General features: G+C 41.2%; 1 protein-coding gene across 1 annotated transcript in view; it reads left to right on the forward strand.

The window, feature by feature from the left end:
• Nucleotides 1-850: 850 nt before the first annotated feature.
• Nucleotides 851-23,407, forward strand: part of SCOC (short coiled-coil protein) — a 37,696-nt gene continuing 15,139 nt past the window's right edge. Inside the window, exon 1 of the mRNA XM_029236093.1 lies at nucleotides 851-991. Coding sequence (XP_029091926.1) covers nucleotides 922-991 — 70 coding nt within the window. The 5' untranslated portion in view covers nucleotides 851-921. The remainder of the gene's footprint in view (nucleotides 992-23,407) is intronic.

A 23,407-nucleotide genomic window follows, 5' to 3' on the forward strand; every position in this document is an offset into this window, starting at 1 on the left:
GAATAAAAAAAATCCTATGTATCAAAGCACTTAGGGCAAAATATAGCATGTAGTAGCTCAATTTTAATACCTGCTTAAAATTCTTCATCAAATTTGGCTGATTTTTTCCCCCAAAGAGTGATGGTGTAAAATTTTTTTAAAGTTTTGGGTTTGTTTATGTATATCGAGGGGGACTAGGGGCAAAGAAAAACAGCTGTACAAGAAAATTTCCTCCTCTAGCAAAGGGCCTTTGGCCTAAGGGCTGGCAAGCCCAACATCTCTCCCCTTTGGCTCCTCCAGAAATAGAGAAGGGAGATCTTGTCATTTTAATGAGATTTCATGGAGTAATATACAATAATATGAGAGGGCACTGATGAGCTTAATACATAGAGAATCTTATTCCCTCACATATGCCTGATTGTTTGGAGTCATTATTAATCCTTACAGAAGACATTGTGATACAGGATAGGAAATTGAGGCTCTGTGACCAAGTCATGTGCTAGGTCACTGACCCAAATCCCTTAGAATTTTATTGTAGGTGTCCAAAAGATTTGTTAATCACATAAAACTCAATTTCTCCCCCCAACCTCATTCCAGGGCTTTTGGGGCAATGTTCTTGGACAATTCAGTCTAAGGAAACTGACACTGGATTGAAGGCGAGGTTTGACATCTAGCCAGAGTACAGCAGGAGTGCCAACTCAACAGCTTCAGGTAAAGGTTTGTAACTCTTTAACTTGGGTCTCTAATCATTTCCGGTTAGGTCCACAACACGCACTAAGAACTCCTCAGGTGGAAAGCAGGAAGAGGGTGGCTTGTGCAAGGATCAGATAGCACCTACGTGGGCGCTCATTTATTAATTATTTAACAAGGGCGATCACATGAGAGAACTGCCGTTCCCCCTGCCCCCATTTTTCTCACTAACAGGCCTGAAAAGTGAACAAGATGGACGGGTCCAGCCAAGAGGAAGAGGAGGATCGTACTTTCACCAACATTTCTCTTGCAGACGACACAGGTAAGGAAGAACCTGATGAATTCTGAAACATAAAATTCAGCAACTGCTCAGCTGTTTTTTAAAACTATAGTTTTTATTGTTTTTATTATAATGGTAAAACATAGTCATTGTAGAAAACTTGAAAAAATATAGCTACAAAAATAAAACCAAAACAATGTTTAATTAAGAGCTATTTTTCTTTTTCCTTTAAAATTAAGTGATTATTTTAAAGGTTCTTGTGGTTGAATTACACGTACTTTAAAAAATCAGTCGACAAATAAAAATATAAAATGTTTATTTCCTAAGAGCTCAGGAAACATGACCTCAACATATGTAAAGTGTATGTTATATATATAAAGTACAGACGCCCCATTTATATTACTTAGCACCAGTTTGCCAATATGAAGTCAGTGATGAGAGAAGACCTAAAACAACCTAGGATATTATTACCCCAATTTGTTCAATTATAGTCCACTACTTCTCTATTTCGTGAAATAATTTTACCATTTCTGAAAAATGAACTAGAATACACTGCAATTCGCTTTAAAAATTACTGCAGAAAATGTCCGGTTTTTAAGCAAGGACAAAGTTTGCTGAATTCCACACAAGAGAAGGAAAAAGAGGGGAGCAGTGGTTCTAAAACGCTGATGGAAGGGATAACTATGGCTCATTCAACATCCGAGAGAAAACAGACACTGCTGAGTGGCACAATGTTAACTAGAAACACTTCAAACCTATAAGCAACTACGTCGTGTGGGGGGGGGGGGGGGGTTGGTGGCGTTGTTTTGTATCCAAGTTCCCTTAGCACAGTCATAGAAGCCAGCAAGACTGCAGCTAAGCAATGGGGGTTACTGATTCTGATTAACAGAGCAGAACATGAATATTTAACATCAATTGCTTTCATACAGCCACGCGTCTCCACTTTCTCCCTAAATGCTCAGATTCAAAAAGCCTCTTTCTAAAGTGTGGCCAATTAGCCGAACTGCCAGCCAGCCAGAGCTAAGCTTGGCCTCCTGGCACCGCGTAAACATGCTGGGGGCTTTGAAAATCAAACAGGCGCATTTTCAGCCTTTACGACGCGAGGAAAAGTACAAGGTCCCCGGGCTGTTGAAGAAGTGGGATACCGCTGGCCTTCACATGCTCCCATCAGGGCGTTTTAGAAAAACGACAGAGCTGCAGATGGCAGCGAAGGAAACAAAGACCTGGGAAAACCTGCTCCTTAGTTCATGGAAGACACGATGAGCTCTGAGCGTGCGCGTGGGAAGTCCTATATGCCGTGGGCGCGTGCGGTTCCTACGGGGCGCTGGCTTGCTCCGAAGACGCCCCCGCCCAGGATTCTTTCTCCCTTGTGACGTGGGCTGGGCCTGAAAGCTGATGCTCGCTGAGGCTGAGAAGAAGCCTTTGTGAAACAGATGACTTTCATCCAGTCCTCGGCACTGCCTCATCCCTAACCCTCCGTGTCTCATCCTCTGCCGCCCTCGCGCTTCCAGGGCCCACAAAAGCAGAGGAGGGCGGGGATTTGAAGTCAGGTGTCTAATCCAAGGTTGTCAACGGTTTGGAGAGGGACACCGTTGAAGTTGTTAGCTAACCGAATGTGAGGCCGGCAGTAGGCGTAGGCACGGAATAAAGTGATAAACTGGGACGGGGTAAGCAGGATGCCTGGGTTGGTGGTGAGCTGTCGCAGCCAAGGGAGGGCTTTGAAGGCTCCTTGCTCGCCCTCAAGACCTCCTCATCCCTGGGCAGACGAGTCACAGAATCTTGGGGCACCAGGGGCCTTCAGTGATGGTCCAGCGTGGTAACCAGCAGTGGGCTGAGGCACTAGCTCTGATTCGTGCTGCTTCAGCTTTCCAAGACGGCAAATAGAAATTGCTCAGGTACTTGTAGCAGGAAAGAACTGAAACCCCATGTTCTTTGGCTTTTGGAGATAAGTGTATCAATTTGATGTGGCAGTACTGGTACGCTCTTGTTAATAAGAGGTTCTTGGTCTTTGATAAATAAAAATGGGAAGACAAATTATGATGAAACAAATGCAGCTTGTTCACAATTTCACATTAGATTGACCTACATTTCTTTCAATAACATCTATTTCCATGCTGAGTTTCCTGCTGTTAAGAAGGAAAACTTAAGAATGAAGTTTTAAAGAAATTGAAATTTCTTTAAGCTTAGGTGTAGTGTTTTTTTTTTTTTCAAATGATTACTAAGTTTTAAGGCCACAAATACTTATTAAGATGTTTGGACCTGAATACTTAATTTGTGGAACTGTTTGGTATTTCTCTTGGCCTTGGAGAACTGTAAAAAAATAACTTAAAATGAAGGGCACCGTGAACCAAGGTAGTTTGGGAATCTCTGGTCTAAGCTGTACGGTTGTTGCACTGGCCTCCCTTCTGGGTGACAGACACACAGTGCAGGACAAAGACATTTGATAGTATTGATCTGTCCTTCCTTCCTGTCTTTCTGATCCCCTGGCTTTGATGCTACCACAGTTCTCAGGTTCTCCTTTAACCTCTCCTCATCATTCTCAGGCTCCTTTGGGAACCCTTTCCTACAAGTCTTTCCCCAAGATTCTGCCCTTGGCCTGCTTTCCTTCTCTCTCTGGTTCCACGCTATATACCAGTGACTCTAAAACAGCTTGTAAATTCAAACACATTTAGGGCCAAGCAGTGTATTTGTGGGAAAGAGACAATGGTATATCATTGTTTATTTCATTCAGTTTCCAAAACAAACTATTGAAATTTCTATGCTCATTTCAGTTTATTAGGTTTCTCCATCATGTATCTTTTCTTTTTTTTTTTTTTGCGGTACGTGCGCCTCTCACTGCTGTGGCCTCTCCCGTTGCGGAGCACAGGCTATGGACACGCAGGCTCAGCGGCCATGGCTCACGGGCCCAGCCGCTCCATGGCATGTGGGATCTTTCTGGACCAGGGCACGAACCCATGTCCCCTGCATCGGCAGGCGGACTCTCAACCACTGCGCCACCAGGGAAGCCCTGTGCATTAATTTTGTATGCTGCTACTTTACCAAATTCATTGATTAACTCTAGTAGTTTTCTGGTAGCCTCTTTAGGATTCTCTATGTAGAGTATCATGTCATCTGCAAACAGTGACAGTTTTACTTCTTCTTTTCTGATTTGGATTCCTTTTTCTTCTCTGATTGTTGTGGCTAAAACTTCCAAAACTATGTTGAATAATAGTGGTGAGAGTGGGCAATCTTGTCTTGCTCCTGATCTTAGTGGAAATGGTTTCAGTTTTTCACCATTGAGGATGATGTTGGCTGTGGGTTTGTCATTTATGGCCTTTATTATGTTGAGGTAAGTTCCCTCTATGCCTACTTTCTGGAGGGTTTTTATCATAAATGGGTGTTGAATTTTGTTGAAAGGTTCTTCTGCATCTATTGAGATGATCATATGGTTTTTCTCCTTCAGTTTGTTAATATGGTGTATCACACTGATTGATTTGTGTATACTGAAGAATCCTTGCACTCCTGGCATAAACCCCACTTCATCGTGGTGTATGATCCTTTTAATGTGCTGTTGAATTCTGTTTGCTAGTATTTTGTTGAGGATTTTTGCATCTATGTTCATCAGTGATGTTGGCCTGTAGTTTTCTTTCTTTGTGACATCTTTGTCTGGTTTTGGTATCAGGGTGATGGTGGCCTCATAGAATGCGTTTGGGAGTGGTCCTCCCTCTGCTATATTTTGGAAGAGTTTGAGAAGGATCGGTGTTTTCTCTCCTCTAAATGTTTGATAGAATTCACCTGTGAAGCCATCTGGTCCTGAGCTTTTGTTTGTTGGAAGATTTTAATCACAGTTTCAATTTCAGGGCTTGTGATTGGTCTGTTCATATTTTCTATTTCTTCCTGGTTCAGTCTCTGAAGGTTGTGCATTTCTAAGAATTTGTCCATTTCTTCCCAGTTGTCCATTTTATTGGCATGTAGTTGCTTGTAGTAGTCTCTCATGATCCTTTGTATTTCTGCAGTGTCAGTTGTTACTTCTCCTTTTTCATTTCTAATTCTATTGATTTGAGTCTTCCTCCTTTTTTTTCTTGATAAGTCTGGCTAATGGTTTATCAACTTTATCTTCTCAAAGAACGAGCTTTTAGTTTTATTGATCTTTGCTATCATTTCATTCATTTCTTTTTCATTTATTTCTGATCTAATCTTTATGACTTCTCTCCTTCTGCTAACTTTGGGGTTTTTTTGTTCTTCTTTCTCTAATTGCTTTAGATGTAAGGTTAGGTTGTTTATTTGAGATGTTTCTTGTTTCTTAAGGTAGGATTGTATTGCTATAAACTTCCCTCTTAGAACTGCTTTGTCTGCATCCCATAGGCTTTGGGTTGTCGTGTTTTCATTGTCATTTGTTTCTAGGTATTTTTTGATTTCCTCTTTGATTTCTTCAGTGATCTCTTGGTTATTTAGTAGTGTATTGTTTAGCCTCCATGTGTTTGTATTTTTTACAGATTTTTTCCTTTAATTGATATCTAGTCTCATAGCATTGGTTGGTTTTTACCTTGCTCCTTCATCTCTGTGTATTTCTCTGTCTTCTCATTTTGCTTAACTTGCTGTGTTTGGGGTCTCCTTTCCACAGGCTGCAGTTTTATAGTTCCCATTGTTTTTGGTGTGTGTCCCCAGCGTGTAAGGTTGGTTCAGTAGCTTGTGTAGGCTTCCTGGTGGAGGGCACTAGTGCCTGTGTTCTGGTGGATGAGACTGGATCTTGTCTTTCTGGTGGGCAGGACCACGTCTGGTGGTGTGTTTTGGGGTGTCTTTGAACTTAGTATGATTTTAGGCAGCCTGTCTGCTAATAGGTGGGGTTGTGTTTCTGTCTTGCTAGTTGTTTGGCATGGGGTGTCCAGCACTGGAGCTTGCTGGCCATTGGGTAGAGCTGGGTCTTAGCGTTTAGACCGAGATCTCTGGGAGAGGTCTTGCCAATTGATATGACGTGGGGCTGGGAGGTCTCTGGTAGACCAAGGTCCTGAACTCGGCTCTCCCACCTCAGAGGCTCAGGCCTGACACCAGGCCAGAGCACCAAACCCTGTCAGCCACATGGCTTAGAAGAAAAGGGAGAAAAGAAAGAAAGAAAGAAAGAATTTTAATAAATAAATAAATAATATAAAATAAAATAATTAAAATTTTAAATTAAAATAAAAAAGTAATAAAGAAAAAGAAGATTGCAACCAAACCAATAAACAAATCCACCAATGATAACAAGCACTAAAACTATACTAAGATAAACATAAAAGTCAGAAACAAGTCAGTCGCAGACAGCAAACCCCAAGTCTACAGTTGCTCCCAAAATCCACTGCCTCAATTTTGGGTTGATTCGTTGTCTATTCAGGTATTCCACAGATGCAGGGTACCTCAAGTTGATTGTGGGGATTTACTCCACTGCTCCTGAGGCTGCTGGGAGGAATTTCCCTTTCTCTTCTTTGTTCCCACAGCTCCTGGGGTTCAGCTTTGGAGTTGGCCCCACCTCTGCGTGTAGGTCGCCCTCATGCTTCTGTTCCTACCCAGACAGGACAGGTTTAAAGCAGTGGCTGATTAGGGGGCTCTGGCTCACTCATGCCGGGGGCAGGGAGGGGTACAGTAGTTATAATATGAATGTGGGGCGAGCCTGTGCTGACAGAGGCCGGCGTGACATTGCAGTAGCCTGAGGCGTGCCGTGCATTCTCCTGGGGAAGTTGTCCCTGGATCATGGGACCCTGGCAGTGGTGGGCTGCACAGGCTCCCAGGAGGGAAGGTGTGGACAGTGACCTGTGTTTACACACAGGCTTCTTGGTGGCTGCAGCAGCAGCCTTAGTGTCTCATGCCCGTTTCTGGTGTCCTCACTGATAGCCGCAGCTCATGCCCATCTCTGGAGCTCGTTTAGGAGGTGCTCTGAATCTCCTCTCCTCGTGCACCCCAAAATAATGGACTCTTGCCTCTTAGGCAGGTCCAGACTTTTTTCTGGACTCCCTTCCACTAGCTGTGGTGCACTAACCCGTTCAGGCTGTGTTCACGCAGCCAACCCCAGTCCTCTCCCTGGGATCCGACCTCCGAAGCCCAAGCCTCAGCTCCCAGCCCCGGCCCGCCCCGGTGGGCGAGCAGACAAGCCTCTCGGGCTGGTGAGTGCTGGTCAGCACCGATCCTCTGTGTGGGAATCTCTCTGCTTTGCCCTCCGCACCCCTGTTGCTGTGCTCTCCTCCGTGGCTCCGAAGCTTCCCCCCTCCGCCACCCACAGTCTCTGCCCGCTAAGGGGCTTCCTAGTGTGTGGAAACTTTTCCTCCTTCACAGCTCCCTCCCTGAGGTGCAGGTTCCGTGCCCATTCTTTTGTCTCTGTTTTTTCTTTTTTCTTTTGCCCTACTCAGGTACGTGGGGAGTTTCTTGCCTTTTGGGAAGTCTGAGTTCTTCTGCCAGCGTTCAGTAGGTGTTCTGTAGGAGTTGTTCCACATGTAGATGTATTTCTGATGTATTTGTGGGGAGGAAGGTGATCTCCACGTCTTACTCCTCTGCCATCTTGAAGGTCCACCTCTGTAATATATTTTTATTACTCTGAAATCACAAAGTGTGATGCCTCTACCTTTGTTCTTTTTTTCTCTCAGGTTTTTTTTGGTTATTTGGGGGCTTTTGTGGTTTCATATTACCTTTAGAATTGTTTTTTCTATTTCTGTAAAAAATGCCATTGGGATTTTGATAGGAACTGCCCTGAGTGTGTAGACTGCTTTGGGTGGTATGGACAATTTAACAATAGTAAAGACTAGTACCCTGAAAATTACAAAACAATGATGAAAGAAACTAAAGAAGATACAAACAAATGGAAAGTCTTCATGTATCTTTTACATATAGCAGATATTACTCTTATATGGTTTATTTCACAGTGATGTTTCAAGTTTAATTCTTTCAACAAGGACATGGTTGGTTTGCACATCAAATACATGGGAACATTATTAATTTCACAACATCATTTTCTTTGAAACACACAGTCCTCTTGGACTAGATTTCTTTTGCTACTTTTGATGAAGAGAACAAGAAAAGTTTACTTTTCTTTTAACTCTACTGTAAGCAAGGCAACAGCAATTGTGATGATGAGATAGCAACCAACGCTGAGCCTCTGGGCCAGGGGCCCAGCCAGGTGCGGACTGAGGCTCCTGAAGAGCATGTGCCCTGCTCAGAGAGCCAAGCTGCTTCCCACTTCTAGCTGACTGCTGTCATGAAAGAATGGAAATGCAAAAAAGCACAGTTTTCAAGAGACACCAAAAATACAGGGGTTTTTTTTGGTGCAACTTCCTGATTCTTCCCTGTTTTCCACCTAATCCTAATTTTAAAAACAATATCATGGAAGTCCAAACAAAACACATCTGCAGGTCACATATGACTGCAGAAGAAGGTATTTTCAGACTTCTGTTCTCAAATCTTTATCGTTTGTCTTTATCTCTCTTCTTAGTTTCTGATTCATAATCCAACTGCTTGCTAGAACCTAGATATGTCCCAGGTGTCAAATGAACTCATCTTACCCCTTGGGAACCCCATAATCTGCTCCCACGTATGATTCATAATTTTAATGAATGGCCGCATCATCTACCCAGTTCCTAAAGCGAGAAATTCACATGTTGTCCCATTATCATTTCTCACAACCCAATCAAAGCACTGATTCCTGTTGACTTGACCTTGAAAATGTTTCTCAAATTAATCTGGCCTTCTCCAATCTTATCACCACTTCCCTGATCAGGCCCTCATCATCTCCCACATAAACCACAGCATCAACTGCCCAACTGTTCTTCCTATTTCAATTTCTATCCCTTCACATCTCTCCTCCACACTGCCTATATCACTCCCTCTCCCTGCAGAGACCGATCGATGCCTTGCATCCCCTGCTGGCTGAAGTCCAAGACACTTAACGTGGCATTTAAAGTCTCCCTCTTCCTGGCTCTACCTACCTCTTCAGTGTCATTTCCTGCCACAAAGTTTGGGCTCAGTAGGAAACACTTAATGTTCTATGCACATGCTGTCTATTTCATGCCTCTGGACTTTGCTCATACTGCTCTCTTTGCCTAGAATAACAAAACTCACCCTTTCTTGCCTGGCTAATTCCTATTCATCCTTTAAGAACCCATCCAGGCATCACCTCCTCCAGGAAGCCTTCCTTGACCTTCCCAGGCTGAGTAAGGTTTCCTTTCTCCTTTCTGAGAATGCCAAGCTTATCTCTACCTATATTTTCACAGCATATTATACTTGTATGTATATGGGTTCCTTCCACCAACAGACTGTGAGCTGCTGGAAGATGGAACCTGGGTTTTAAAATGTCTGTACTTCTGGCACCTAACCCAATGTCTGGCACCTAATAGACACTCAAAACATTTTGGCCAAATAATTCTGATTGAGTTTGTGTGTACACTGGGATGAGGGCCCCTAGCTGAGAATAGACTCCTAAGGTCAGCTTTCCTAAATCATTTCTAGTTTTAAGAGTTTCTTTCCTATCTCCACTTCTGGGTCATTTAGTTCTGCTTTCAGAAAACATTTATTGAGCACCTACTATCACTTGCCAGGTAGTAGACAGGACCTGGCTATTTGGAGAATTGGCTCAGAGTAGTGTGGCAGAAAGGGCTTGAACTTTGGAGTCAGGAATCCCTGGACTTGAGTCTGTTGGACTTTTAGCGAGTTATGTAACATCCCTGAGCCTCAGTTTCCTAGGTCATGAAATGATCATAAGAGTATGTCTCTGAATTGTTTTGAAGATTAAATGAAATAATAAAGGAAGCTTCCTGAACCAGCCTGGCCTACAGTAAGTATTCAGTACGTTTTAATTCCTCCTTTGCCCACTTCAAAGAGATCACACACAAGTTTCTTAAAAGGTTCCAAGATTTGTCAACATTGGCTGTCGTGGTAACGGCACCGCCCTGTGGATGCTGCTCTGTAAGCGGGACTGCTGATGTCTTCCTGATAAAGAGGCTTGTGGTAGAAGGGGGCGGGGGGTGGATACGAACAAACCCTTTAAACAAGAGCATGATTCTCTTCTGATACAAATAAGACAGCTCCTCTTTTTCCTCTTCATCCTGGCCCTCACCTCTTCCCTGCCAATATTCTTCCCACCACTGTCCTCCTTTTTGCCTCAGCCTCCTTCCTGACTCTGCTCTCTAAAATCTCTCCTGGATAATAGTCAAAGCTGCTTCTGCATCTGTTTTTGGCATCCCAATTAGCCCTCATTGTAAGGTGGTAATAAGCTTCCTGGAGAAGTGGCACAATTGTCGTGTGCTTTTATTTGGTACCTCTTCCTACCACCGTTTGGAAAATGTAACAATACCCCCCTCGTGCCCCACTGAAAGCAGTCTGGGTTTGAAAAGCTTTCAGAAGGCCATCTGCCATCCCCTCAGCCAAGCAGCAGATCAGACACGACGCCCTGCATTAGTTAGCACTCCAAGGTATCAAGGGCCTGTATTCCTTTTCATCTCACCCTCCATTATAATATGGGCTAAAGAAGGAAACATACTCGTGGCTACCCAGCTGGGAGACACACTGAGTCATAGCAGGAGTCTTGTCCGAAAAAAGGGAGCAGGCTTTTCTTTTCTGATGGTGAATGGAGCCAGTGTTTGCAGCCAGCACCACGCTCCAGCGTCCCCTGCACTGCTGGTAATGGCTTGACTGCGTTACCCTGGACCTCATGGGAGGATACGGTGCTGATGACTCCTGGAGTGGAGGCATCCTTCAATAAGTACACAAGGATGAGGTGAGGGTTGGTCGCATATGCTGGTCAGGAACAGTGAAGTGCTCCCTGCTTCACCTCAGTTTACACCCTCCAATGAATTTGGCCATGAATATTAATTTAAAAGATTATTCAGACATACTTAGAGATGCCAAAAGAGATCACCTCTAGAATGGTACAAGTGTTTTTGTTTTTAGTGGCTTGAACAAGGGTGTTCGTTGCACCAGCAATGGCAGAAAGTTTCAGCAAATCTTAATTGGCATTTGGGATCCATATAAGTATACATAGTGTCATTGGCCAAGTGAAATATCTCTTCCTGTAAGCTGAATATGGACAGTGGCATTAGGAATACCTCCCCTGGCCCAGCAAAATGCCTTTGAGACTTAGCAGAAGAGATTCAATAAGAAAAAGGAGATTAACTCTGCTTCTCAGTAGCTTCTGAGAGTGCTATGACTCTGGGGTCACTAATGTATCGCTAGAAATTGTAAGTGCTCTTTCTGCGAAAAAAAATCTTCCATCAGAAGAAATCCACTTAACTGAAATAAAACAATCTAGCATAATGCAAAAACTAGTTTTAATAAACAAACTTAAGAAACAGAATGTTAGGGCAGCATCTAAATATTCTCAGTAATCTAGATTGTTCTCCAATTTTCTCATCAAAACGTAAGTATTAATATTTTGACTCTTCCCTTAAAAGACAAAACCATCCATCAATCGCCTTGTATCAGTAATGTGTTTTTTTATTAGATTAACAACAACAAAAAAGGGAGTAAGAATGTTTTACGTTAAATTTATATGAAAGCCTTCATAATTGTGCTAATTTTTTTTCCTAGAGAAAAATCCAGAGGAGATTCAAAAGATCAAGGGTGAATTTGATTTACCTGAGCTCATGAGCTAATGAGATGCTGACCTTCCCCACGTCTTTTTCCTGTCAAGAAGGGAGCCAGGGGGCTATTTTCCATCATGGGGACCTTCATTTCAAAAAGGCTCCAATTGGATTGGATCCACTTTGGACACATTTCCCCTCACAGGCCTCCAGCCTGCCTGACTTGTTCCGAATTTGAGGGTCAGAGCCTGGTTTCCTTAGACGCTTGGGGTTCCCCTGAGAGATCCTTTGAAGGTTCTCTTTGAGCCTTCAAACAGAATCTGGAGTGTAGAGAGAAGGAGGGTGATGCTTAAAGAGCAGGGCAGACTGGAGGAACCAGCTTCAGCTGTGCTCCTCAACCCTAGGAATGATGTTTAAGTGATTCAAAAGCTCTCAGTGACCCTACAGGAAACAATATGTACTCCAATCACAGAATCAGAGTTGTTGTAAAAGCTGTTTCAGAAAGACATGTTTTGCTTTCACGGATAGGCTTTAACCTTCATTTTCAATCCTTGAATTTGACATTGGAAATGGAAGGGACTCAGTGGCAGCCCCCATGAATGGTCCAGGAGAATAGTGAGCCTCCCTTGCCAGCTTTGTTTTACATCTTTATTGGAGTATAATTGCTTTACAATGTTGTGTTAGTTTCTGCTGCACAACCAAGTGAATCAGCTATATGTGTACATATATCCCCATATCCCCTCCCTCTTGAGCCTCCCTCCCACCCCTCTAGGTGGTCACAAAGCACAGAGCTGATCTCCCTGTGCTATGCAGCTGCTTCCCACTAGCTGTCTGTTTTACATTTGGTAGTGTATATATGTCCATACTACTCTCTCACTTCGTCCCAGCTTCCTCTTCCCCCACTGTGTCTGTTCTCTATGTCTGCATCTTTATTCCTGCCCTGCCACTAGGTTCATCAATACCATTTTTTTAGATTCATATATATGTGTTAGCATACAGTATTTGTTTTTCTCTTTCTGACTTACTTCACTCTGTATGACAGATTCTAGGTCCATCCACCAAACTACAAATAACTCAATTTCATTTCTTTTTATGGCTGAGTAATATTCCATTGTATATATGTGCCACATCTTCTTTATCCATTCATCTGTTGATGGACACTTAGGTTGCTTCCATGGCCTGGCTATTGTAAATAGAGCTGCAGTGAACATTGTGGTACATGACTCTTTTTGAACTATGGTTTTCTCAGGGTTATATGCCCAGTACTGGGATTGCTGGGTCGTATGGTAGTTCTCTTTTTAGTTTTTTAAGGAACCTCCATATTGTTCTCCATAGTGGTTGTATAAATTTACATTCCCACCAACAGTGCAAGAGGGTTCCCTTTTCTCCACACTCTCTCCCACATTTATTGTTTGTAGATTTTTTGATGATGGCCATTCTGACCAGTGTGAGGTGATACCTCATTGTAGTTTTGATTTGCATTTCTCTAATGATTAGTGATGTTGAGCATCTTTTCATGTGTTTGTTCCTTGCCAACTTTTTGTTAGAGCGACCTGAATCTTCCCTCCACCAGCCTCCCTGGGATGCACACAGCCAACAGTCACCCCTTTTCAGCCCTTACTGGCTTTCTTCCCCATTTAATCATTGCTCCCTTGTTTCTCCACACACACGTTTCATTGTCAGCTTAATGACTTTGGCTCAGACTACTTGGCTGTGCACATGCTTGGTTCTCTCCTCGCTGGTAGCATGACACGAGTAAAAGTGGAAAAAGCTTGCATTTTAAAACACATTCGTCCTTTCTTATCCCTCCTGAGAATCTTCACTACCTTTTCCAAGCAGACAAAAGACAACTATTATTCCTTCATCTATGTGAATATTTTGCTTTCATTTGCATTCTTGGTGAAAAGGTTAGTGGGTTTCTCTAAGGTCATGATAACTATTTAGAAAGCTTTGTTTATAAAAGTATCTAGAAGATGTTTTTTCAACACTGTTTCTTATCCTTTTTAATTTTAGAATTTTAAATGGCTTGAGCTTCTTTGTGCTATGACAGTGTTCCTCAATGTACAGTGGATTCCTGTCCCTTCTGCTTTAAAATAGTGTAAAAACAGAATTTCTGTAAATACAACGTAGTTGAGAATGGACCTGAGGACACGGGGAGGGGGAAGGATAAGCTGGGACGAAGTGAGAGAGTGGCATGGACATATATACACTACTAAATGTAAAATAGATAGCTAGTGGGAAGCAACCGCATAGCACAGGGAGATCAGCTAGGTGCTTTGTGACCAGCTAGAGGGGTGGGATAGGGAGGGTGAGAGGGAGATGAAGAGGGAGGAGATATGGGGATATATGTATATGTATAGCTGATTCACTTTGTTATAAAGCAGAAACTAACACACAATTGTAAAGCAGTTATACTCCAATAAAGATGTTTAAAAAACCCCAGAAAACACAGTTGATATATAATTTGAGCAAGTCACGGTTAGCAATGATGGTTGGCCCCTAAACACTAACATTTTCAGCCAGTGCCTCTCTGTGAAATACTTAGCGATCGTCAAACACACAATTGCCCAGGGAGAGCCTATGTTTCAAGGAATTTCTCAAAGAATAGTACTTGTAGAATATTTCCTGCTAACACAAACAGTAACTCCTTTATTGGTCCATTTTGTAGGTTGGGACATTATCCATTTTCCATAGTATGTAATCATTTGACTGTAAAAGGAATTAGGCAAATTCACAGCTAACTGCTCATTTTTGAAAAGCAAACTGTATGTTTAATATTTCTGTCATGTTCCAATGATTACATTTTTAAGGGATTCTTTTTTGCCAACCTTTTGTTTTGAGGTGTGGGAGACAGATAATCTAAAGCAGACATTGAAGAAAGATGATTAGTCACCTGTCACTCTAATTTTCCTATAGGTTCTCAATTCTGGAGACAATTAGGAAAATCAGTTGGTTTCTTTAGAAATCCTGGTGAACTCTGGATATTTGATACCATCTAAAAAATAACCCACATTCATCACAAATAAAACTAAGAGAGTCACAAAATTAAGTATTTGGAGTGAGCCCACATTCTATTAACTAGTCATGTGTCTCTTAGATAAATGTTAATAACATTTATTGAGAACTTAATACGTCCCAGGTGCTGTGCTCAGAACTCCACATTCATTATCTCATTTAATCCTCACAAATAGCATGTGACAGACATTATTATCCCTGTTTTTGAGATTGAAGACTGGGGCTCAGAAAGGTTTAGGAACTTGTATGAAGCAGAGCTGGGATAGCAGCCCAGGTCTGAGTGACTTCAAAGCCTTCATCAAATGACAGTGCATCAGGACAGCAATTACCAGATTGCATAACTGCATTATACTGACAAGGTGGAAGCAATAAGGTGCTTTGCAGACATTGAACAATGTAATATGGTCCCTTAGTTATGTTATGAGGTCACTGTTTCAAAAATGTAATCATAGATTCAGAGGGCAAGAAGAGCCCCAGAGGCTCTCTAACAATATTGGAGTATGCTCAGACAAGAAAGGTAGAATATAAAATTGTACCTATGTTGTGATTACAACCATGTAAAAGTAATTTATGTATATGGACTAGGATGGGACGAGAACTTGGGAAAATGTATTTACTAATGTGTAGGGATTATGTTATTACATTTTCATGTTCTATTTATACAATAATTTTTTTCTTAAAGGTAAGATTAACAGAGGTTTTTCTGATATACAGAAGAAAGATATTAATCCTAACATGAGTGCTGATTTTGAGAAGCATGTGAAAATACCAGTGCTAGGATTAAGGACACCTATCAAAACATCACTACTGCCTTTTGCATTTTTAGTGATGCATGCAAAAAGTTGTATTAGGAAAATAAAATGTAGAAAGTGGTAGATTTGGCTATAGGACACACCAGGCACAGAGGGTGGGGAGAAGGGGAGATAAGACATTAAATTGTAAATGCCACCCTTCAGCATAGTCATATCTTATTTGTTTAAGTTTTATTTTGAAACAATCTCAAGTGCCAAAAACTTGCAAGCATGTGAAGAAGGATCCTTTCTTCCGGAATTATTTGAGAGTAAGTTGCCAACTCAATGCCCCATCACCCCCGGACACTTTAGTGCGCATTTCCTACGAACAAGGACAATCTCCTTCATAATCATGATACAACCAACAAAGTCAGGAAAATGACATTCATACATTACTGTCACCTCATCTTCAAAGTGCATTTAAGGCTCACCAGTTGTCTTGATAATATCCGTGACAGAAAAGGCACCCAGCTAGAATCATACATTGCATTTAGTTGTCATGTCGATTTAGCCTCCTTCAATCTGGAACAATTCCTCAATCTTTACTTTTGTAACCTTGATACTTTTAAAGATTATAGAGCAGTTAGTTTATAAAAGGGTCCTCAATATTGATACACTTGGCAAGAATATCAGAAGTGATGCTGTGTTCTTCTCATTGCACCCTATCAGGTGGTACATAATTTCTATTTATCCCTTTACTAGTGAGGTTCACTTTGCCCCCTTGGTTATGGTGGTAACTTACTCCTTTTTCTTTTAATAATAAGCAAGTATTTGGGGGGTGGGAGATATTTTGAAACTATGTAAATATTCCATTTCACATCAGACTATTATGTATGTATGTATGTAAATCAGAATAGACTCATGGTTTCCTAATTTATTGAGTGGGTTAAAAATCCTCAGCGTGCCCTTAAAGAAGGAGAAGAGGAAGAGCTACCTACTATCTTGAAATCTTTTATATGTAGTATTTTAATCAAGCATATATGGATTCTCTTCCTACTGCCTTGAGTTATTAAAATTCTCACTTACACTCACTTGATTTCTTCTTCTCTCATAAATTAGTCTCCAAAAGAGAGATAGGAAAGAATGACCAACAAGGAAAAGTTGCACATTCTTTTGTCCATTCATCCACTCAACAAATATTTAATGAGAGACTACTATGTACCAGGTTCTCAGTTCAGGCTGTCACTTCAGTGTGTCTGGTTTGAGCCTCAAGCGGTGCTTCCCCTGCAATGAATGGCCACCACGTGGATGGTGGGTGTAGACAGCACGTGTTCCTATTACCATGTGTCTGGGCTCCCCAAAGTTGTTAACCTTAATTCCTCTCAGAAGATGGGATGTTTATAAGCCAAACACTGCTATTTCCACATGGACCTCAAATTCAGGATTCATGTTAGGGTTATGATCTTAACTTCCACATACCAGATGGGCCATGTTGACAAAATGGTCAAGATACAGAGCAGAACTGTCTCTGTCATTTCACTAGACTACTTATTGTAACTCTTCCTCCTACGTTTGTTTTAAGGAAAACACCATCATATTCGGTCTCATTTTCAGCATTCTAATAGAGGTTGATTCATCGTAGCATCTTTAATTTGTTGTACCTCATGCCTTCTCTTTTTTCTCACATCTTCCTTATTCCCTCCACAAATTTTAAAATCCACTCTGTTCTTTGTACTTACCTTGACTTTTCTCCCTCTCAACTGACATCTCTGGTCTTGTTTCTCCCTTCCCTGCCTTGTTCTACCTCCCTCTTTTCTACCTTCCCTCCTTCCCATCTATGCTGTCCTCATATCTATGCTGTCCAAGGTCCTCTTCCTATTTCCTTCTTCCTAATCTCATGGCCTGACCTTTGCACTTTTTGCTCCTCTGGTCCAGGAGATGAAACAATACTTCACTAGTCTGAATTGAATGATTTTGGGGAAAAGTTTTAGTTTTATAATTTTAGTACATGGAGAGGAAGTCTTTAGCTCAGATAAATTTAGGTTTAAGCATATATAATTTGCACATTACAATTATTGCTGCTAAGTCTATTAACCATTCACAAATAAATATTGCTTCACAGGCTAGTTATTTCCCTTATTATTCATTTATGGAGGATGCCTTTTCCTTAGGCAACAGTGAGTAATAATTAAGTTTCCAAGCTCTGTAGTTGAAGTCCCTGAAATCAAGTCCTGGCTCAGCAAACTGTGGTAACACTGGGCAAGTTGTTTAACCTCTCTAAGCTTTATTTTCCTCTTCCATAGCATGGGGATACCAAGTACCTACCTTCTAAACATTTTGTAAGAATTAAATAAAATAGTTCTTGTAAAACTGTGGGGCACCTGGTAAGTGGGGAATAAATGTTACATATATTATAAATATAGTAAAAATACTTGTGATGTACAAGGGAAAATTCTCTACAACTAATACCCTTGACTAAACAAATGATTTTTGAAGTTTGTAAAATTGTCACCGCTAATATGCAAAAACTAAGCTCAAAATATGAACTTTGGGTTGTACTTAGCTAAAATCCACCACAGTTCTTTATTGTTCCACCTGAAACAGCAATTCATTTTCTTTTTCTGTCACCACCTCAGTCCTAATAATCCCTTCCCGAAAATTCCATAAGCTTTATGTATTTAAAGATATAAAAGGTGAACGACTTATAGTTAGGAGACTTTAGAAACCTTTTTCCATCAGCTTGGTGACTGACCTAAAGGGGTTTACAGATGTTCTGGTCAACACATAGGACTCTTCCAGTGAAATGTCACCATGAGGTAAGCCCTTCCCAACCTCAGTGGATTACAAGGCAGGGAAACCACATCAAACCCAAGTGGTGAGAGAAGCACTCAGTGCTTCAGGAAAGACCTATAGAGTCTGGGAGATTCTGGGCTCTCTACACAGTGGTATAGTGTCACCAACCTACAAGGTCTAGGTCCTGGAATCACCATTTTAAGAAGGCAAAGTTACTGTGGAAGGGGAAAATCTTTCCAAGAAAATTCTTTGTAAGGAAAACATACAGAAAAACCAAAGCAAAACAAACAAAACAACTAACAGTTCAAGCTACTGAGTTCAAGAAGAATTCAGTGGATTTGGCCATCAAATATTCAGTGGATTTGGCCATCAAATAGGCTGCAGCTCAGAGCTAGGAATTCGCTGTAAGTTAGAACTTTGGAACCAGGACTTTCTTAGTCAAAGTTATACAGTTTGAGGTTGTTTTCTGAGGGAAGGACAAGGGTGAACAGGCTAAATAATACAGTTTTCAAAAGTAAGTCTTCTCCTAAACAATGATAGCCTTTCTCAGCCAGGCTTCCTCAAAAGAACCTTGGAACATGGAAAAGGATCTGAGTGACTACTTTCTCAATTCTCTCAGGGATGACACATAAGAAGTACCTTTCTAGATGCAAGGGGAGAATTGATTTTATTTCATGCAATGAATACCTTAGGTGGGCTTAGTTCTCTCTCAGAACCTTGGGTGAAAAAGGGCTGGTGTCTGATAGGGTAACCCACCCAGGTGGCAGAGTTGCAACATGGTACTATCATTTTCCTAGAACTCGAGACTAAAAATCATGGTCATCTTGGACCCTTCCTTCACTTTTATCTTCCATGGTTGATTAATCTGTTAACACATCCTGCTTCTACTTTTTAAAAAATGTTTATGGTAATATCCCTTCGTCTCCTTTTCCACTGCCTCTACCACTCACGACTGAATTTTATAACAGTCATAGAGTCATATAACCTAGCCTCTAGGAATATCAGTTTTCTCATGTGCAAAGTAAGGATAATCATAGTAACTACCTTATAGGATTATGGTAAGGAGTGAATGAATTATTTTATGTTCAGTGCTCAGTACAGCACCTTACAGATAGTTGGAACTCAGTAAATGTTAGCTATTACTGTTGTTATTATATACGCCTCCTCCTGTAGTGTCTTCCTACCGATTCACTCTGGATACTTAGTTCTCCATGTATCTTTCTAGAAAACATGTCTCTCACCACCTTAGGAATCCACTGGATCAAATTCCTGCTTGGCTTTCCATGTTTTCCTCAGCTGATTCATTCATTCACTCTTTCATTTATTAATTTTTTCCAACTTACTTCCTACTACCTCCAAACACGTATCATTCAGCCATTCATTCACTATGTTTATATTGCATCCCTGTTATGGGCCAGGTATTGGAGATACAGAAAGAAATGAAGGGAGAAGCACTGCCAACTCTTGTAATAGTTGCAGTTGGGAGAATATCAAGTCTACTAGTCAGAAGGTCTCTCCATCATGTCCCTACCCCCAGATGTGCTCCTAATCCAGCCCCACTCTCTCTCTTCTCTCCAAAGTTCTGTCATACTTAGCACCACCCTGCTTTACAGTTGCTCTAGCTAATGTGGGTTCGATATGTCTTACCAACTAGATTATAAATTCTTTGAGAGATGTCTGTACTCTCTTAAGTGAGCAACACATTAGGAGTTCCAATGATACTTTCTGACTGAGACTGACTCATTGATTTTTATAGGGTGCAGAACACATATATCCTCTACTGGGTCCATAGTTTCAAAATGTAAATATCTTTAAAATGGGTAGTTTAGTGGAAGAAGGAGAACTTATATTTCTCTCAGTTAGAATATGTATTCACTTGGACTGAGAGCTCTTTGATTTATTATAGCTGATGTTTTTGACTATTAATAGAAGATTAACTAGTACCTGAGAGGTGTATATTATTTTGTATTTTTCATTATTTTGTATAGAATCAGAGAAATTTCCTAAATAAATTCTTTGTTTTGATTATTCTTGCTGTATAACATACCCCAAAACTTAGTGTTGTAAGGCAACAACCGTTTTGTTTGCTCACTCTTCTGTGGCTCAGTGATTCAGGGGGTTTAGCTGGGCAGTTTTCCCTTGGGAATCCCTGATGCCGTTGCAGTCAGATGTCAGCTGGGCTGCAGTCATCTGAAGTTTGAAAAGAGCCTTAGACTTATTAGACTTTTAGTTCCACCCCTGAGGTGAGACTTCAGGCAAGTCGTTTTGTTTCTCTGGGTCTCATTTTCCACACATAATGAAATAAAACCAACAAATCCTTTCGAGAGCTCTTTCAGCTCAAAAGTTGATTATATGAAATGAGAAAATAATGTTTGGATATGAACAGCTACAAATAAGTCATTGTGCATAACTAAGGTCATTCTACAAGTAGAAAATGTTACTACATGAATGGAAAACACAGGATTGATATAAGAAAAATCTTTTGTGGTGAATTATCAATAGAAACTGATCTTGAATCAATTTTGCCACTAGAGGTCACTAGCGTACCATCTCAAAGAGAACATATGCCAGCAAGTCACTAGCAGTTCCCTCTCTCTGGCCCCTAAGTGTTGTTCATGGTGTCTTTTAGTGTATTCTGAGTATCTCCCGACAGCTGCCAGAGACATAAGTTATGATGAGGTGACATCAGTTGTCACTCTAGGTGATGGTTCATGTGTGCCTAATGTTCTGTAAGTGTGAAGAACCACCACTTGGACCATAAGGAAAATGACTTCTTTGGCTTTGCTGCCCTCTCACTGGGATGTGTTAAGGGGCAGTGAGATAATTTGATAGAAAGTCATGTGACCTCTGAAGTGAAAAGACACTGTGGAAATACTGTGTCATCCTCTAATGCAGCATAGATATGTCTGATTTTCATGAGACAGGAAAAGGAAGGACCCAAAGCAGAAAATTCATTCACTCCCTCATTCAACCAGTATTTACAGACACACATGCAGACACTGTACTGGCAACTGGGCTGCATTCATGAAGATCAGCTGGTTCTTCTTCAAGGGATTTAAGGAATCGGGTATAGGAGGGTTTCTATTCCGATACTCTCAGTACTCGCAGACCACCAAGCACTCCAAATTCCCACGTCTGCAGGTGGCCACTTGCAGAATGGCAAAACCAGGGGCTTTTTTAAGCTGATGATACTTTTCTGAGGTGATATTAAGAGTAGACTATACACCTTTGACATCAAATCCAAAACTAAACCACAGAGGTACATGCCAGAAAATGTTAAAATGCTGAGTTGGGTTGTGGCCAATGATGCTTGTTAGAAAATATACTAAAACGTATTTTGACATAAAACTTTTTAAGGGGGAGAAACAATGCTCTAAGTGAAATTAATGCCCTGAAACATAAAGATCTATAGAGATCACCTCTGAAGAAACTTCTGTGAGAAGGATGGACTCCAGGATGCCTCTGAAGGGCATATCAATTTTCTCCCCAAATGAAAATCACATCCTATTTACTTATAACTTGCTTCATGTTGTACATAAAGGAAACCTACTTCAAACTCCAGAACTCACAATTCTACCATCAAGGATGAGTAGCAAGGAGTCCTGGGCTCTTTCCATAACTTGAGGAGTTATTTCTTCTACAGCTTTAAGGGGACTTGAACTGTTTAAATCAGTTGTCATCAGCGTTTAGACAAGACACAGAGGCCATATCTGAGCAGGATGGGCAAAGCCCCTATTCCTTAGCAGCAAGGTGTTCTCTCGTTTTCTGCCCTCATTAGCAAAGAAAAAGAAAGGGAGCCTGGCTGGATCTCTGCTTCAAGTTGGGGAAGCCTTGATCTGCTTTTGCTGTGATGGGTGTTACTAATTATCCTGTCAATTATTAATTTTAACCATTTGTTTTCAAACAAACTACAGACAGCCTTGTCCTTCCTTCTGATTGTTGCAAAGTCTGCTGGAATAGCGAAAAAGAAAGGGTGGGGGAATGTTACAAAATATGACTTGATTTATTTAAAAATGTATTTACTATGATTATGCCATTGACTTCTATCAATACTAATGTTTCTTCAAAGCCAGCTAGTGTAGTTTTCCTCCTTTTTGACTGATAGGCATCCCACCAACACTTTATGAGACATTTTTTCCTATTTCCCTCAAGATAATTGTATAAGGAAGGAGGAAGGAAAATAGGAATTTGTCACAAACTAAAGAGGTTAGAGGTTTGGGGAAGGGGCAGTCTGCCATGGGCCCTGAGTGTCACTGCAAATTCTTGCTGGTTTGCCAAGAGCACAAGGACCTGCCCGACCTTTATTCAGGCCGTTTCTGAGGGTGTGTTTGCAGAGAGCAACTCTAAGGGATGAAGTAATGCCTTCCCGTGGTTGAAGAGCAAGCTTGCTTCCACTTGCCGTAAAAGCAATAGCTTCCCTGAGCTCAGCGTTCCTCCCTGTACAATAACCCTCTGCGTGTGCAGGTATCTATGGGGGGCTTGGGAGAAATGGGAAACAGAAGCAAACCAGCATGAAGTTCACGCCGCTGTGAGTAACAGAGTCCTTGGACTCTGACGCAGGCATCTCATGTCTTCTCCCAGCATTCACGAACTCATAGTAGGCTAACTTGTAAGCTTGTGAGCTGTGTAAAATCCCAAATCCTGACACAGCCTGACAGAGGAACTCTCCCAAGTTGATTATTTAGTGTAAACAGTTACCAGGGAAACAGAAAACTATGAGGATTACGTTTGTGTATCAAAAGTAAGAAAATCCATCCACAGCCCAGCATTTTAGAGACTTGCTAGCAACTCATGTGCATTCTTTTTATGAAATCTTATTTTCTTGCAACCCTGACTCCTAGGCCCTTCAAAGAATCATTTTGTATTATTAAAACAGAATCCCCTTAATGCTGCAAGAGCCCAATGATTAGTCTTAATTTTAAAGCAGATTATTTTATAAAAATTTAGTGTAACAGGCACTCAGCTGAAATGATTGATAGTGGTAGATTCATGTGTAGAGAACCACAGAAACCCCAAATCACAAAAGCTAAAATGGAGTGGCTCAAAGATAACTAACTCAGGAAAGCTCTCAGATGTTATGTCAGGTACAGTGCTAAGGGCTGGACTGTCAGACACAACCAAAGCATCAATGGTTGACCCTTAAATATGGGGAACCAACTGCTATAACTCACTGGTAGTGTTACTTGATAAATTCCTCAGTTATTTCATACAATATTAGAGAGGCAGAATTAACTTTACCCCAATCCCTCATTTGAGGAAACAGGGGTCTATGGTAAAGTGATTCATCCCCCATAACCTTACAGTCAATTTCAAATATCTGAATATGCTACAGCATCTAGCTCTAAGGAACACTAAAGTAACTTTTAAACTAGGAAATATATGAAGAATTGAATGAACATATA

The sequence above is a fragment of the Monodon monoceros genome, unplaced genomic scaffold (assembly GCF_005190385.1).
Source record: "Monodon monoceros isolate NGI ecotype Baffin Bay Population unplaced genomic scaffold, NGI_Narwhal_1 Super_Scaffold_20, whole genome shotgun sequence".
In the NCBI taxonomy this organism is placed as follows: Eukaryota; Metazoa; Chordata; class Mammalia; order Artiodactyla; family Monodontidae; genus Monodon; species Monodon monoceros.